The sequence below is a fragment of the Rhincodon typus genome, chromosome 11 (genome assembly GCF_021869965.1).
Source record: "Rhincodon typus isolate 14 chromosome 11, sRhiTyp1.1, whole genome shotgun sequence".
Taxonomy (NCBI): Eukaryota; Metazoa; Chordata; class Chondrichthyes; order Orectolobiformes; family Rhincodontidae; genus Rhincodon; species Rhincodon typus.
The window spans coordinates 15,436,245-15,449,398 of NC_063342.1; the positions used below are offsets into that span (position 1 = coordinate 15,436,245).

The 13,154-nt window shown below is 42.8% G+C and overlaps 1 protein-coding gene across 1 annotated transcript in view; it reads left to right on the forward strand.

Annotated features, from left to right (window-relative positions):
• Positions 1 to 13,154, forward strand: part of LOC109910887 (Down syndrome cell adhesion molecule-like) — a 490,591-nt gene that overhangs the window by 356,839 nt on the left and 120,598 nt on the right. The window contains exon 12 of the mRNA XM_048603034.1: positions 5,732 to 5,931. Coding sequence (XP_048458991.1) covers positions 5,732 to 5,931 — 200 coding nt within the window. The remainder of the gene's footprint in view (positions 1 to 5,731; positions 5,932 to 13,154) is intronic.

Sequence of the window (13,154 nt, forward strand, 5' to 3'; positions counted from 1 at the left end):
ACTCACCTTTCCTGGCCCCATCCCCGCCTCTTCGACCTGTTTGTTTCTTCTCCACCTATCCTCTCCTCTATCCCTCTTCTATCCGCCTCCCACTCTCTCCCTATTTATTTCAAAACCCCCTTCCCCTCCCCCTTTTCTGATGAAGGGTCTAGGCCCGAAACGTCAGCCTCTCTGCTCCTATGATGCTGCTTGGCCTGCTGTGTTCATCCAGCCCTGCACCTTGTTGTCTCGGATTCTCCAGCATCTGCAGTTCCTACTATCTCTGAGTATAGAAAGCATTGAGCTTGTTCAGGTAGCGATGTACTGTCGCCTGTGATTCTGTGTGCAAGGGAGTGTTAGCCATGTGCCATTAACCATAGAACCATAGTGTCATACAGACAAACAGTATAGAAACAGATGCTTCAGTCCAACTAGTCCATGCTGATCAAGTTTCCCAAAACTAAACTAGTCCCATTTGCCTGCATTTGGCCCATATCCCTCTGAAACTTTCCTATTCATGTACTTATCCAAATGTCTTTTAAACGTTGTAACTGTACCTGCATCCACCACTTCCTCTGGCAATTCATTCCACACATGAACCACTCTCTGTAAAAAAGTGTCCTTTTTAAAACTTTCTCCTGTCATCTTAAAAATATGTCCCCTAGTTTTGAACTCCCACACCCTACAGAGAAGACATTTGATATTTACCTTATCTATGTCCCTCAAGATTTCATAAACCTCTATAAGGTCACCCCTCAACCTCCTGTGCTGCAGTGGATAAAAGTCCCTTGCCTATTTTAATAACTCAACCCCTCCATTCTCAGCAACATCCTTGTAAATCTTTTCTGAACCCTCTCCAACTTAATAATATTGTTCCTATAGCAAGGCAACCAGAACTGCACACAATACTCCAGAAGAAGCCTCAACAACATCCTGTATAACCTCAACATGGTAGCACTACATTGCTGGTGAGGGCCAATGCCAAATTGCTGACGCTTGTTTGATGGCCTTTCAAAGATGACACATATAGAAGAGATGCCGACCTTGGCAAGTATATGTTTGGTACAAAGGTATTTCAGCAATGGGGCATGGTGAATGGGGCTAAAAGCAGAATTAAAAATCTATGATTCTTGCTGAGGAGACTGTTGCTGTGCCGTGGTATGGGACATCATAGGCTCAGGGTAGATAGTTCACAGATTCACTACAGTGTGGAAACAGGCCCTTTGGCCCAACAAGTTCACATCACCCTCCAAAGAGCATCCCACCCAGACCCATCCCCAACCCTTTCCCTGTAACCCTGCATTTCCCATGGCTAACACATCTAATCCACACACCCCTGAGCACTATAGGCAACTTAGCATGGCCAATCCACCTAACCTGCACATCTTCGGACTGTGGGAGGAAACCCACGCAGACACAGGGAGAATGTGCAACCTCCACGCAGACAGTCGCCTGAGGGTAGAATCGAACCCGGGTCCCTGGCACTGTGAGGCAGCAGTGCTAACCACTGATGAGACAAATTTGGAAGGTACAGCAAGAAATTGTGCCAGGCCTCACAAAAAGAAGCCCTCCAATAAACTTGATGTAATGCACACCTGGCCAAAACAAGTAAGATTCAGCCCCACTATCCCAAAGAAAGATTGCTCCCAAGTGTTTTTTTGATGTGTGATCTTTATTCCAGGTACCAATTGTTAGCACAGATGGCAGATGGATTATCTGCTCCCTGTACCTGCAGAGCTTGATTTCTGTGATAACTGTGCCAATTCAATACTCGGTCCCTCCTTCCAGTTTTCTATCTTGGCAAGAAAGCTGCATCTTTGGCTGTACTTGACTTGACTTGTGTTAATGGCATTATTATAATTAGTGTGCGATGTTGGTTGAGAGCAATTTATTAGGCCGTAAGATCATAATATATAGGAGCAGAATTAGGCCGTTTCACCCATCAAGTGTGGTCTGCCTTTTGATCATGGCAGATATGTTTCTCAATCCCTTTCTCCTGCCTTCTCCCTGTAACCTTTGATCCCTTTACCAATCAAGAACCTTTTCACTTTTCACCTTGTTCTGTGGATCGTTAAGATCCAGCTGAGCTATAGACCCAAGCGTTCTGAATCCTGAATTTAACATCTTGTCCAAGGGACAGTAGCTCTAAAAGAGCAATGCTTTTTCCGTGTGAGACATAGGTGTCCACGTCATGCCTCACATCCTCCATGCCACGAATTGAGTAATTGGTGAGTATTTGGGCTAATGGCTGTGAACCTATGTCTCGGCATGTGTAATGAGAGAAAAGAAGCATCCTGATCGCTGCAGCTACGCTGTCATTGTCGGAGCTTTGAACAAAATTACAGCTTCAGAACCCTACAGCATGTAGTTATGGGCTTGACAGCTTGTTAGTTTACCCTGGCTGTCAGGATTCAGGCGGCTAGGAAAGCTCTTTTGATCTCAGGCTTGTAATACCCTACTGCTTACTTGTCTTGTTTCATGGAATTTTTGCAACATACCAGATGATTTCCCATCCTAGCTGGCTGCTTGGATTCGCTGCAGCACTACTCGCACGTTCCCCTCAGGATTAATGTGTGGGCTCCCATTGGCTTGTAGGAACCCTACCAAGAACTCACAATGACTGCTTAAAAAGTCCTGATTCAGGGGACGAGGGTAGAGCCAAGAATGGGCTGCAGCTATAGCCCAAACTCCCAGCCCTCCAAACTCTGGAGGAGGGAAATTCAGCCCTTTTGGGGGTGAGGCGTTAGAGAGTGATTGGTTTATCGGGTCAGGGTCGACATTGCAGCCAGTCCACTTTCAGCATACCTCAATCAAGGGCTCTTCTGAGTGCAGTGGTAGTGTCCTCATCTCTGAGCCAGGAGACTCCCAGATTCAAGTCTCAAATACTCCCTGAGGTGCGAACAATATCTCTGAATGGGTTGATTGGAAAATACATTTTCTTAAAAGAAACATGCTTTGATCAGATTGAGTAAATCTCCAGAGAATGGCTTTCCTGACTCCAACCAACATGACCCATACTTGAAAGCGCAGTGTGACTTGGGAAAGGGCCAGCTCTGTACTTAGTAATAGATAGGTTTATGCTGTTCCTGTAAGGCCCACGTTCACTTTATCTTTGGACCTTTTGAGCCAGCCCACATGTGACCCCAGACCCACAGCAATGCGGATGACTCTTAACTGCCACTGGGCCATGAGGGCAATCAATGTTGATACAGCCAGTGATGTTCTCATCCATGAATGAATAAACAAGAAAGCAGTAGATAGATGAAAGTTTCATTCAAGCGGCCTGGGCTGGATCTCTTGACGTAAAAGTGCCAGAGTTCAAATTAGCATACTCAACTAAGTTCTTTGCTTGACTTCCATAGCAACATCTGCAAGAATCAATAAACCAATTGCTTCTTTAACGTTGCCACAGCAACAGGGAAGCAGACCACAGTTTGGAATTATGTAACCATAGCTCTTTGATTGACACAGCAAGGTTCGCTGCACTTCCAGCTAAGGAAATATGAGCTGCATTATCAGAATTTGACTACCTGCCAAATCCCAATAATTTGCTTTCAAAGTATTATTGTATTCGTATAGATCTTAGACTGACCGAAACTTAAAGCACAGAAGGAGGCCATTCAGCCCATCATGCCTGTGCTGGTTGGAAGAGCCGTCGTACCATCCCAGAGTTCAAATCACTTGTAAAATGATTTATAGAAGCACTTTCCACCACCTTTTCAGGTCGAATATTCCAGATTCTGACAATTTTATGACTGTAAATGATTCCCCTCATCTCCATTCCAGATCTTTTGTCAATTATATTAAATCCATGATCCAAATTCCAGTGAATATGTCTTACTTATCCCTTCTATCAAAACCATCATCATCATCATCATCATCATCATCATAAAGACCTCCATTATGTGATCTCTTAGCTTGTTTTACTTTAAGGAGAACTGTCCTACATTTTCAATCTCTTCTCAGAATTGAAATCTCTCACATTCAGCAACTGATAAGTCTCCTCTATATCCTTTCTAAGACCTCTGTGTCTTCCTGAAGTGTGGTGCCCACAACTGTTCACAATGCACTAACCAGTGATTTGTAAAATTCTCACATGATCTTCTGTGTTTCTTTTATCGCTCATGAGACATGGACATCGTTGCCTGGACCAACATTTATTGTCCATTCATAATTGCCCTTGAGAAGGGGGTGGTGAACTGCCTTCTGGAACTGCTGCAATCTATGTGCTGTAGGTTGACCCACTAAGCCTTTAGGTAGGGAATTCCAGGATTTTAACTGTGCGACAGCAAAGGAATGGCAATATATTTCCAAGTCAGGATGGTGAGTGGCGTGGAAGGGAACTTGCAGGTGGTGGTGTTCTCATGTATTTGTTGCCCTTGACCTATCTGATGCAAATGGTCATGGGCCTGGAAGGTGCTGCCTGAGGATCTTTGGTGAATTTCTACAGTGTGTCTTGTAGATAGTACAGGCTGCTGCTACTGACGTTGGTGGAAGGAGGTAACTGAATGTTTGTGAGTGTGGTGCCAATCAAACAGGCTACTTTGATGGTGTCAAAATTCTTGAGTATTGTTGGAGCTGCACCCATCCAGGCAAACTGAGAGTATTCCATTGCACTCCTGACTTGTGCCTAGTAGATGATGGACAGGCTTTGGGGTGTCAGGAGGTGAGTTACTCGCTGCGGTATTTGTAGTGTCTGACCTACTCTTGTAACCACTGTATGTATGTGGCAAGTTCAGTTGAGTTTCTGGTCAATCATAACCCCCAGGGAGTTGAATGTGGGAGATCCAGTGATAGTAATGCCATTGCATATCAAGGTGGGATGATCAGATTCTGTCTTGTCAGAAATGGTCATTGCCTGGCACTCGAGTGACATGGTTTTTATTTGCCACTTATGGGCTATGCCTAAATATTATCCAGGCAACATGGATCATAGAATCACTACAGTTTGGAAGCAGGCCATTCGACCCATCAAGTCCACATCAACACTCCGAAGAGCAACCCCTCCCCCTCCTCCTCCCAATCTCTGTAACCCTGCATTTCCCATGGCCAATCCACCTAACCTACACATCCCTGGACACTATGGGTAAGTTAGTGTGGCCAATCCACCTAACCTGTACATATTTGGACTGCGGACGGGAACCGGAGCATCTAGAGGAATATCCATGCAGCCATGGGGAGAATGCGCAAATTCCATACAGATAGTTAACCAAAGCTGGAATTGAGCTCAGATCCCTGGTGTTGTGAGGCAGCAGTGCTAACCACTGAACCACCCAAGCGTGGCATGGTGGCTCAGTGGTTAGCACTGCTGCTTCACAGCGCCAGGGATCCGAGCTCAATTCCAGTCTCAGGCAATTGTGTGGAGTTTGCACATTCTCCCCGTGTTTGCATGGGTTTCCTCTGGGTGCTCCATATTTTACAGTCCAAAGATGTGCAGGTTAGGTGGATTGGCCACACTAACTTACCCACAGTGTCCAGGGATGTGTGGGTTAGGTGGGCTAGCCATGGGAAATGCAGAACATGTGATTGATAGAGGCAGGCACATTTCCTGACAGACTGCAGATTAATAATTTGAAAGTATTTGGTGTAATTGATATTTGGAAACAATGTGAATAATGATTGATGTTATGACAGTTAACATATGAATTCCTAATCATCATGGCTCAATTTTTGCATCCCTCAAAGGCACTGCAGAGCTAAGTCAGGCCTTCATGAGACTCAGGTTGACCACATATTGCTGTTTTATTTTCAGTTCCTGCCATGATTACATCATACCCAAACACCACTCTGGCAACTCAGGGACAGAAGAAAGAGGTCAGCTGCACTGCACATGGAGAGAAGCCCATCATTGTCCGCTGGGAGAAAGAAGACACCATCATCGACCCAGAACGTATGTTCCGTTACGTTGTATCCACCAAAGAGATTGGAGATGAGGTCATTTCTACATTGCAGGTACTGATTGTGAACTTTAAAAAGAAAGCCTTGCTTTAATTTCTCACTACAAGACTGATGGACAGGTGGAGATGAATTGATTCATCGAACCTGCCCACACCACAGTAGTGAGGCCACCGAGTTCCTCTCCTAGTTCTGTTGCCATTCTGTGACATTTAGTGAGTGGCTGTGTTGCCAGTGGAAACAGTTTCGCCGTACTTACTTGATATAAACCCACCATGGTTCAGAAACCTCTATTAAATCTTCCCTCACCTTGTCAGTTCTAAGGAGAACAACCATCTTCTTTGGCCAACATTGGTCCCAATTTGACAATATTTAGCTGCCTTTCCCCAGAAACCTCATTAGAATTTTCTGTTCTAATGACACATCAGTAAATTGTAACAGGGGCACAGTGTGATTAATTGAGTGTACAATGAGTGTAAATGATGATCCCTGGTATAGAAGGATTGTCTTAAGAACAAAGGCTAAATAGGTTGGGCCTCTATTCACTGGAGTTTAGAAGAATGAGAGGTGATCTCATTGAAACATATAGGATTCTTAAGGGGCTTGACTGAGAGGATGTTTCCCATCAGGACAGTCTAGGACCAGAGGACATAGTCTCAGAATAAAGGGGCACCAATTTAATAATGAGATGAGGTTGAATTTCTTCTCTCAGAGGGTTGTGAGTCTTTGGAACTCCTTGCCACAGAGATCTGTGGAGGCAGAGACCTTGTGTATATTGAAGGCTGAGGTAGACAGATTCTTGATCAGTCGGGGAAATCAAGGGTTCTGGGGAAAGGGCAGGAAAGTGGACATGAGGAGCGTTGGATAAGCTATGATTCTACTGAACTGTGAAGCAGGCTGAAGGGGCAAATGTCCCCGTCATATTCCTATCTCTTATGGTCTTATTATTCTTTTAAGTACGTATTAGGTATTTAGGAAGCACAAGTGAGACTCGCTTCAGCCAATTCTTAATAGAAAACTGCCTTGAATAATCCTAAATCATTAGTAATTTAGGAGCTTGCTTTGTATGTTTGGACTTGGCAAGTGATCGCTGAATTGAAGTGCCCTGTTCAAAGAGAAAGGTCAGCTTTTTTTTCTCTTACTTCTGCTGTCGACCAGAAAAATGCATAACTGTAAAAATATATGGTTGTAGAAAATGGTGGTGATTGGTCTGTGCTTGGGTATTTGAGTGTTTCTGCAGGACATACGGCATATTTTATGAACTGTCAGGACCTCTGCTAAAGCTTAAATTATTCATTTGTCAATTTGCACCTATTTAGGGTTACCAATTTTAGAATTTATCCATCACTGACAACCAGTCCTTTCCAAACCTACAGACCTCCAAATCTCAATCCCAACAAGCCACTTCATCATAAATGTGACTGTAAATAATATGCTGCATTACTACCAGGTGGAAAAGCTCAGGAGCTAAACTTTGGGTGGAGCTGCTCTGTGCTATGATAGGGCATCAAGTCAAATCAACATCACGACCTCATTGTTTACACAATTGCTTCTGCACCATCAATAATTTTTCTCTATTCCCCTTATGCCTAATTCATATCAAATGCTCCGGTCTTCTTGTCCCTGCTTTTCCTAACATAGTTCTATATGTGCATTGTGAATTGTGGAGACTAATCCAGACTTCACCCTCACTAGTGCACAGACACACACATTTGTGCGAACCATTGTTTTCCCTTTAAACTTCTGAAATGATTCATTTCTCCTCTGGTGGAGCCCGATTCCACCGCTCCTCTTTTCGTTTTAACCTTCCACCTTGATCCACAGCCTCTAACCTGCAGTTGTTCTGAAGCCTGAGCAATCGTGATTGATGTCAAGTAAGATTTAGTTGCACGGCACTATTCTGTGCAGCCTTTGAGGTGAGCGAGTTGGCAATGAATGTGCATGCAACCCTATGAGGGTGTATGGAAGGTGGACAATCGCAAGACTTCCTTACCAGAGTATTGCTGGGGAATAGACCACGCGCGAAGCATTAAATTAAAGTTGACTGGAAGTGTGAAATGAGGCTGTGGCACACTCAAGGATTTCAGATGACACCTGTTAGTTCTCACTGAGTAGCATGCTGGAAATCAAGCCCTACTATTTTTTATAATAATAGGTAAAATTCTCCAGGTTACCTGTCTTTTAGGCCCAGGTTGACAGCACTGCCAGCTTTCTGTACTTAACAGAAATTAAAGTTTAATATAACGATCAAAAGATTTTAGCTACAGATAAACAATTATGTACAACAATGATGTAAAACTCCGATGTAAAACTTGTTCAAACTCTAACTCTCTGAGAAAAATTCCCAAAACTCTCAAACAGATGGATAGAAAATAAACATGCTTTCAGCTGCCCAGATTCTTAGCTCCCAAATTCCCTCCCTGAACCTCTGTACCTCTCTATCTATTGTCCTTTAAGCCACTTCCTAAAACCTATATCATTGACCCAAATGTAGTCTGACTTTCCTCCAATGAAGAACCTATCTTCACCTCATTAAAGGCATTATGAAGGTGCGAGCTATTGATAAGGAGAGCTGAGAACATCAAGGTATAATAGCAGCAATATGGCACCGTTCTTTAAAGTGCTGTGTTTATCGAGTAGAAATTGCTTGTGCTCACATCAGAGACCATCAGTACCTCATATCTTCTGTCAGAAAGCAACGCTTCTTACCTCACTAAATATTCCCTGTCAACTGAAAGTTTCCTTCTATGATTATTGCTGTCTCTCTTTCTTATGATGTGCTCTTTGATGCAAGGATCCTGAGTTGTAAAATGCAACATTCTGTGTGGTTATAGTGACAGATAGAAGAAAATTCGATAAATAATGGCCAGTTACTGACAGTGAATTGAAGCTTCGATAAACCTTAAGGCCACACTATTTCAATTCACGCATTTAAAGTTACTTTTGCAACCATGCGTACAGTGACCCTTCTCTAACCGAACACAAAATATTATCTCGATTATTTTTGCAAGGCAACTCTTTAAAGGAGCAAATGCAATGAGCCTTGGAATGAGTGTAATTATGTCTTAAAGGGACATTGCATTGTGGAAGAGTGTTCAGCAACAACAACCACATGCATTGATATGAGGCCTAAAAGTAGCAAATCATCTGAAGCATTTTATATGTAATATCATCATTTATACTGAACAACATAAATATAAACACATTATGAGCTCTAAGGAAGGAGAAAGAGTGGTAAAGGTTCTGAGAAATTTCAGGACTTCTGAAGTTTAGCTCCTGGACAGCTGAAAGCACAGTTGCCAATAGTTAAATAAGTGAGACTCTGGGTGTATAAGAGAGGACAGAATTAATTGATCTCAATATTTTGCAGAAAATAGGGAGGGGATGAATCCATGGAGGGATTTGAAAGCTAAATTAAAATCAAGTCCTCATTGGCCTAGGAGCCAACATACATTAGCAAGCTCAGGAGTGATAGCTGCAGGCTGGGACACATCAGCACAGTTTTTGACTGAGCTCAAGTTTACCGAGGATGAGAGGTGCAGGTTGAAGGCATCTAAAACTTAATCCACTTAACTTCAAAATGATCTTTTTCCTTCCTCACCTCCAGCAGTGCTATCACCTAGAAACAAAGTAATATCCTGATTGATAATCATCAAACAACATATTAGGCATTGTTCTTTGTTGTGGATTAAATTTTCCCGTACTGTGCCCTAACACTAAGCTCCTGTATGTTTTTTAAAGCTAACCCTCTTACTTTTAATTGTCAAGTTTATGCTAGCATCACTGCAGGATACTTTTACTTTTTATTCATAGATGGAGGCATCACTGGCTAGGTCATTGGTCATCTACAGTTGCCCTGGAGAAGGTAGTGGTGAGCTGCCTCCTTGAACTACTCAGGGAGAGGCAGTGGCATCTCAATAATGAGAATTGTAGTAATCCACAGGCCCAGGTTAATGCTCTAGCCTCATGGATTTGAATCTCACTATGTCAGATGGTGAAATTTGAACTCAGGAAAAATCTGGAATTGAGTGAGCTGAATGGTGCCTATGGAAGCAGGCCAATTGTTGTAAAAATCCACCCGATTAAATCATGTCCTTTAGGGCAGGAGATCTGCCATCTAAATTCGGTCTGACTACACGTGATTCCAAACCCACAGCATGGTGATTGACTCTTAACTGCTCAGCAAGCCACTCAGATTAAGAGGCAATTAGCGATGGGTAATAAATGCTGGCCCGGTTAGTAATGCCCACATCCCAGGTATGAATTAAAAAATAATAACGTGTGTAGGGACACCTGCTGTGCTGTTAGGAAGAGAGTTTGCAGATTTTGTTGATGTTCCGTCATTGATGTTCAGCTGCTTTGGCTTAAGAGCAATAACAAATTATAGAGTATTTTAGTACAATATTACAAGGCAACTTAAAGATTCCTATTGTATTTCAGTTCTCCAGGTATTTCACAAGTTGCACAATGCAACCTATTGAAGTGATGGCCTGAATACCTGAATCAGCCTTAGATGCAGAGGCTCCCTTTCCTGTACCATGCATTGACAGTGCCTTCTCAGTTCAGTGCTTTAATAATGCTCTTAATGGCTGCTACAGTCTTGGGCCAGCATGGATTGAGAACTATAACAGATCCCAGACAACACAGATTGATAGAGCGCTGGCTGTTGAAACACTATGGAGATACTGGCTACTTCAAATGCTGGTTACTACAGACCTCAAATAATATTTTCCAATTTAAGTGATGATTGCTTTGTGACTCATCTAGACTCTAAATGTTAGCTTTCTCTCTCACCATGAATGCTGTCTGACCCACTATGATCTCCAGCATTTGTTGTTTTCAGTACAGATCCCAGCATCTGCAGTAATTTGCTCCTACATTGTCATTTCTATGTTCAAGTTGGCAGATTAAATTCTTTGCCATTTCATTTGCCCCTTATTTCCAATTGGACAGTTTGAAAAGTACAAGTTAGAGGTGTACAATGTAGCTTTAAAGGACCCTGTGCCCTCTCAACCCTGCAACTGATAGGAAATAATGTTCCTATTGTCATTTCAGCTTACAGTGCATATCAATCAATGGAGGGGTGTGGGTGCAGAGGTTCAACCCAACTTAAAAGTGCATAAGTTCATAAGATATAGGGGCAGTTTCCGTGCTGTATATTTCTATGACTGTATAAGAATCAGGCCATTCGGCCCATCAAAGACTGCTCTGCCATTCAGTCATGGCTGCTATGCTCCTCACCCCCATTTTCCTGCCTTCTCCCTGACCCTTCAACCAATTAAAAATCTGTCCAACTCCTCCTTACATTTACTCAATATCTCAGCATCCACTGCACTTTGTGTTAGTGAATTCCATAGATTCACAACCCTTTGGGAGAAGTAATTTCTCCTCAACCCTGTTTTAAATTTGCTACCACTTATCCTAAGACTATGACCTCTCATCCTAGAATGCCTCACAAGAGGAAGCATCCACTCCATGTCTATTTTATCTCTACCTTTTATCATCTTGAATACCATAATTTGACCTCCCCTCATTCTTCTAAATTCCAGAGAGTATAGGCCTAAGCTGTTCAATCTCTCTTTGCATGACAAACCCCTTATCTCTGGGATCAAATCTAGTGAACCTCCTCTGAACTGCCTCCAATGCCACCACATCTTTCCTCAATAAGGGGACCAAAACTGTACACAATACTGCAGGTGCGGTCTCATCAATGCCTTGTATTATTGCAACAATACTTCCTTACCTTTATATTCTATTCCTTTATCTATAAAAGCCAACAATCCATTCACTTCCTTAATTATTTGCTGTACCTTCATGCCAGTTTTCAGTGACTCATGTACGAGGACACCCAGATCCCTCTGCACCGCAGTGCCCCAAAATCTCTCCCCATTTAGATAATAGGTCGCCTTCCCATTCTTCTGACCAAAATGCATGACCTCACACTTATCCGCATTAAACTCCATCTGCCATAGTTTGACCCACTCTCCTAACCTATCTATATCCATTTGTAAGGTTCTTGTTTCCTCATTGCAATTTACCATCCCACCTATTTTTGTGTCGTCTGCAATTTTGGCTATAGACCCTTCTATCCCTGCCTCCAAGACATGAGTGTAATTGTGAACTGCTGGGGTACAAGGACCGAATTCTGTGGCACCCCCGCTTATTACTTCTTGCCATCCAGAAAAAAAACCTATTTATCCTGACTCTGTCTTCTGTCCATCAGCCAGTCACCTACCCAAGCTCATAAATTACCCCTAATCCCATATGATCCAACCTTGTGGATTAACCTTTTGTGCAGCACTTTATCAAACACCTTCTGGAAGTCCAGATATTTTACATCTACAGCATCCCCATTATCTACTTTGCTTGTTACACCTTCAATGAACTCTAGCACATTAGTCAAACATGATTTGTCCTTTATAAAACCATGCTGATTTGATGGACAGAACACAGTGTGGAGCTGGAGGAACACAACAGGCCAGGCAGCATCAGAGGAGTCTAAAGAAGGATCCCGACCTAAAATATCAACTTTCCTGTTCCTCTAATGCTGCCTGGCCTGCTGTGTGCCTCCAGCTCCACACCGTGTTACCTCTGACTCCAGCATTGGCAGTTCTTACTATCTCTGACTCTGATGGATAGCATTTTGACTTTCTGAATGTCCTGATATTGCTTTCTTGATAATTGATTCTAACACTTTGCAACAACAGATGTTAAACTAACTGGCCTGTAATTTCCCACATATTGCCCCCCTCCCTTTACATTAGCATTTTTCCAATCCACTGGAACCTTTCCCGTGTCCAGGGAATTTTGGAATATTGTAACCTATAGATCCATTATCTCTGGCGCCACTTTCTTTAATACCCTAGGATGTAGGCCGTCAGGCCCGGGGGACTTGTCTGCCCTCAATCCTAACGGTTTGCTGAGTACCTTTTCCCTATCAATGTTCGTTGTTCTAAATTCTACCCTTTCTATTGCCTCTGACTTGCCCATTCCAATAGGAATGGTACTATTGTCCTCTATCGTGAAAACTGAGGCAAAATATTGATTAAGCATCTCTGCTGTTTCAGTGCTCCCCACTATTAACTCTCCAGTTTCATCTTCTAAGGGACCAACATTTACCCTAGTGACTCTCTTCCCTTTTTTATGCCTATAGAGGCTTTTGCTATCGTTTTTGATATTTTGTGTTAGTTTCCTTTTGTGATTTACCTTCGTTCTTTTTAATAATTTTTGGTATCCCTTTGTTTATGTTTGTAAGTTTCCCAGACCTGCTGTCTGCTACT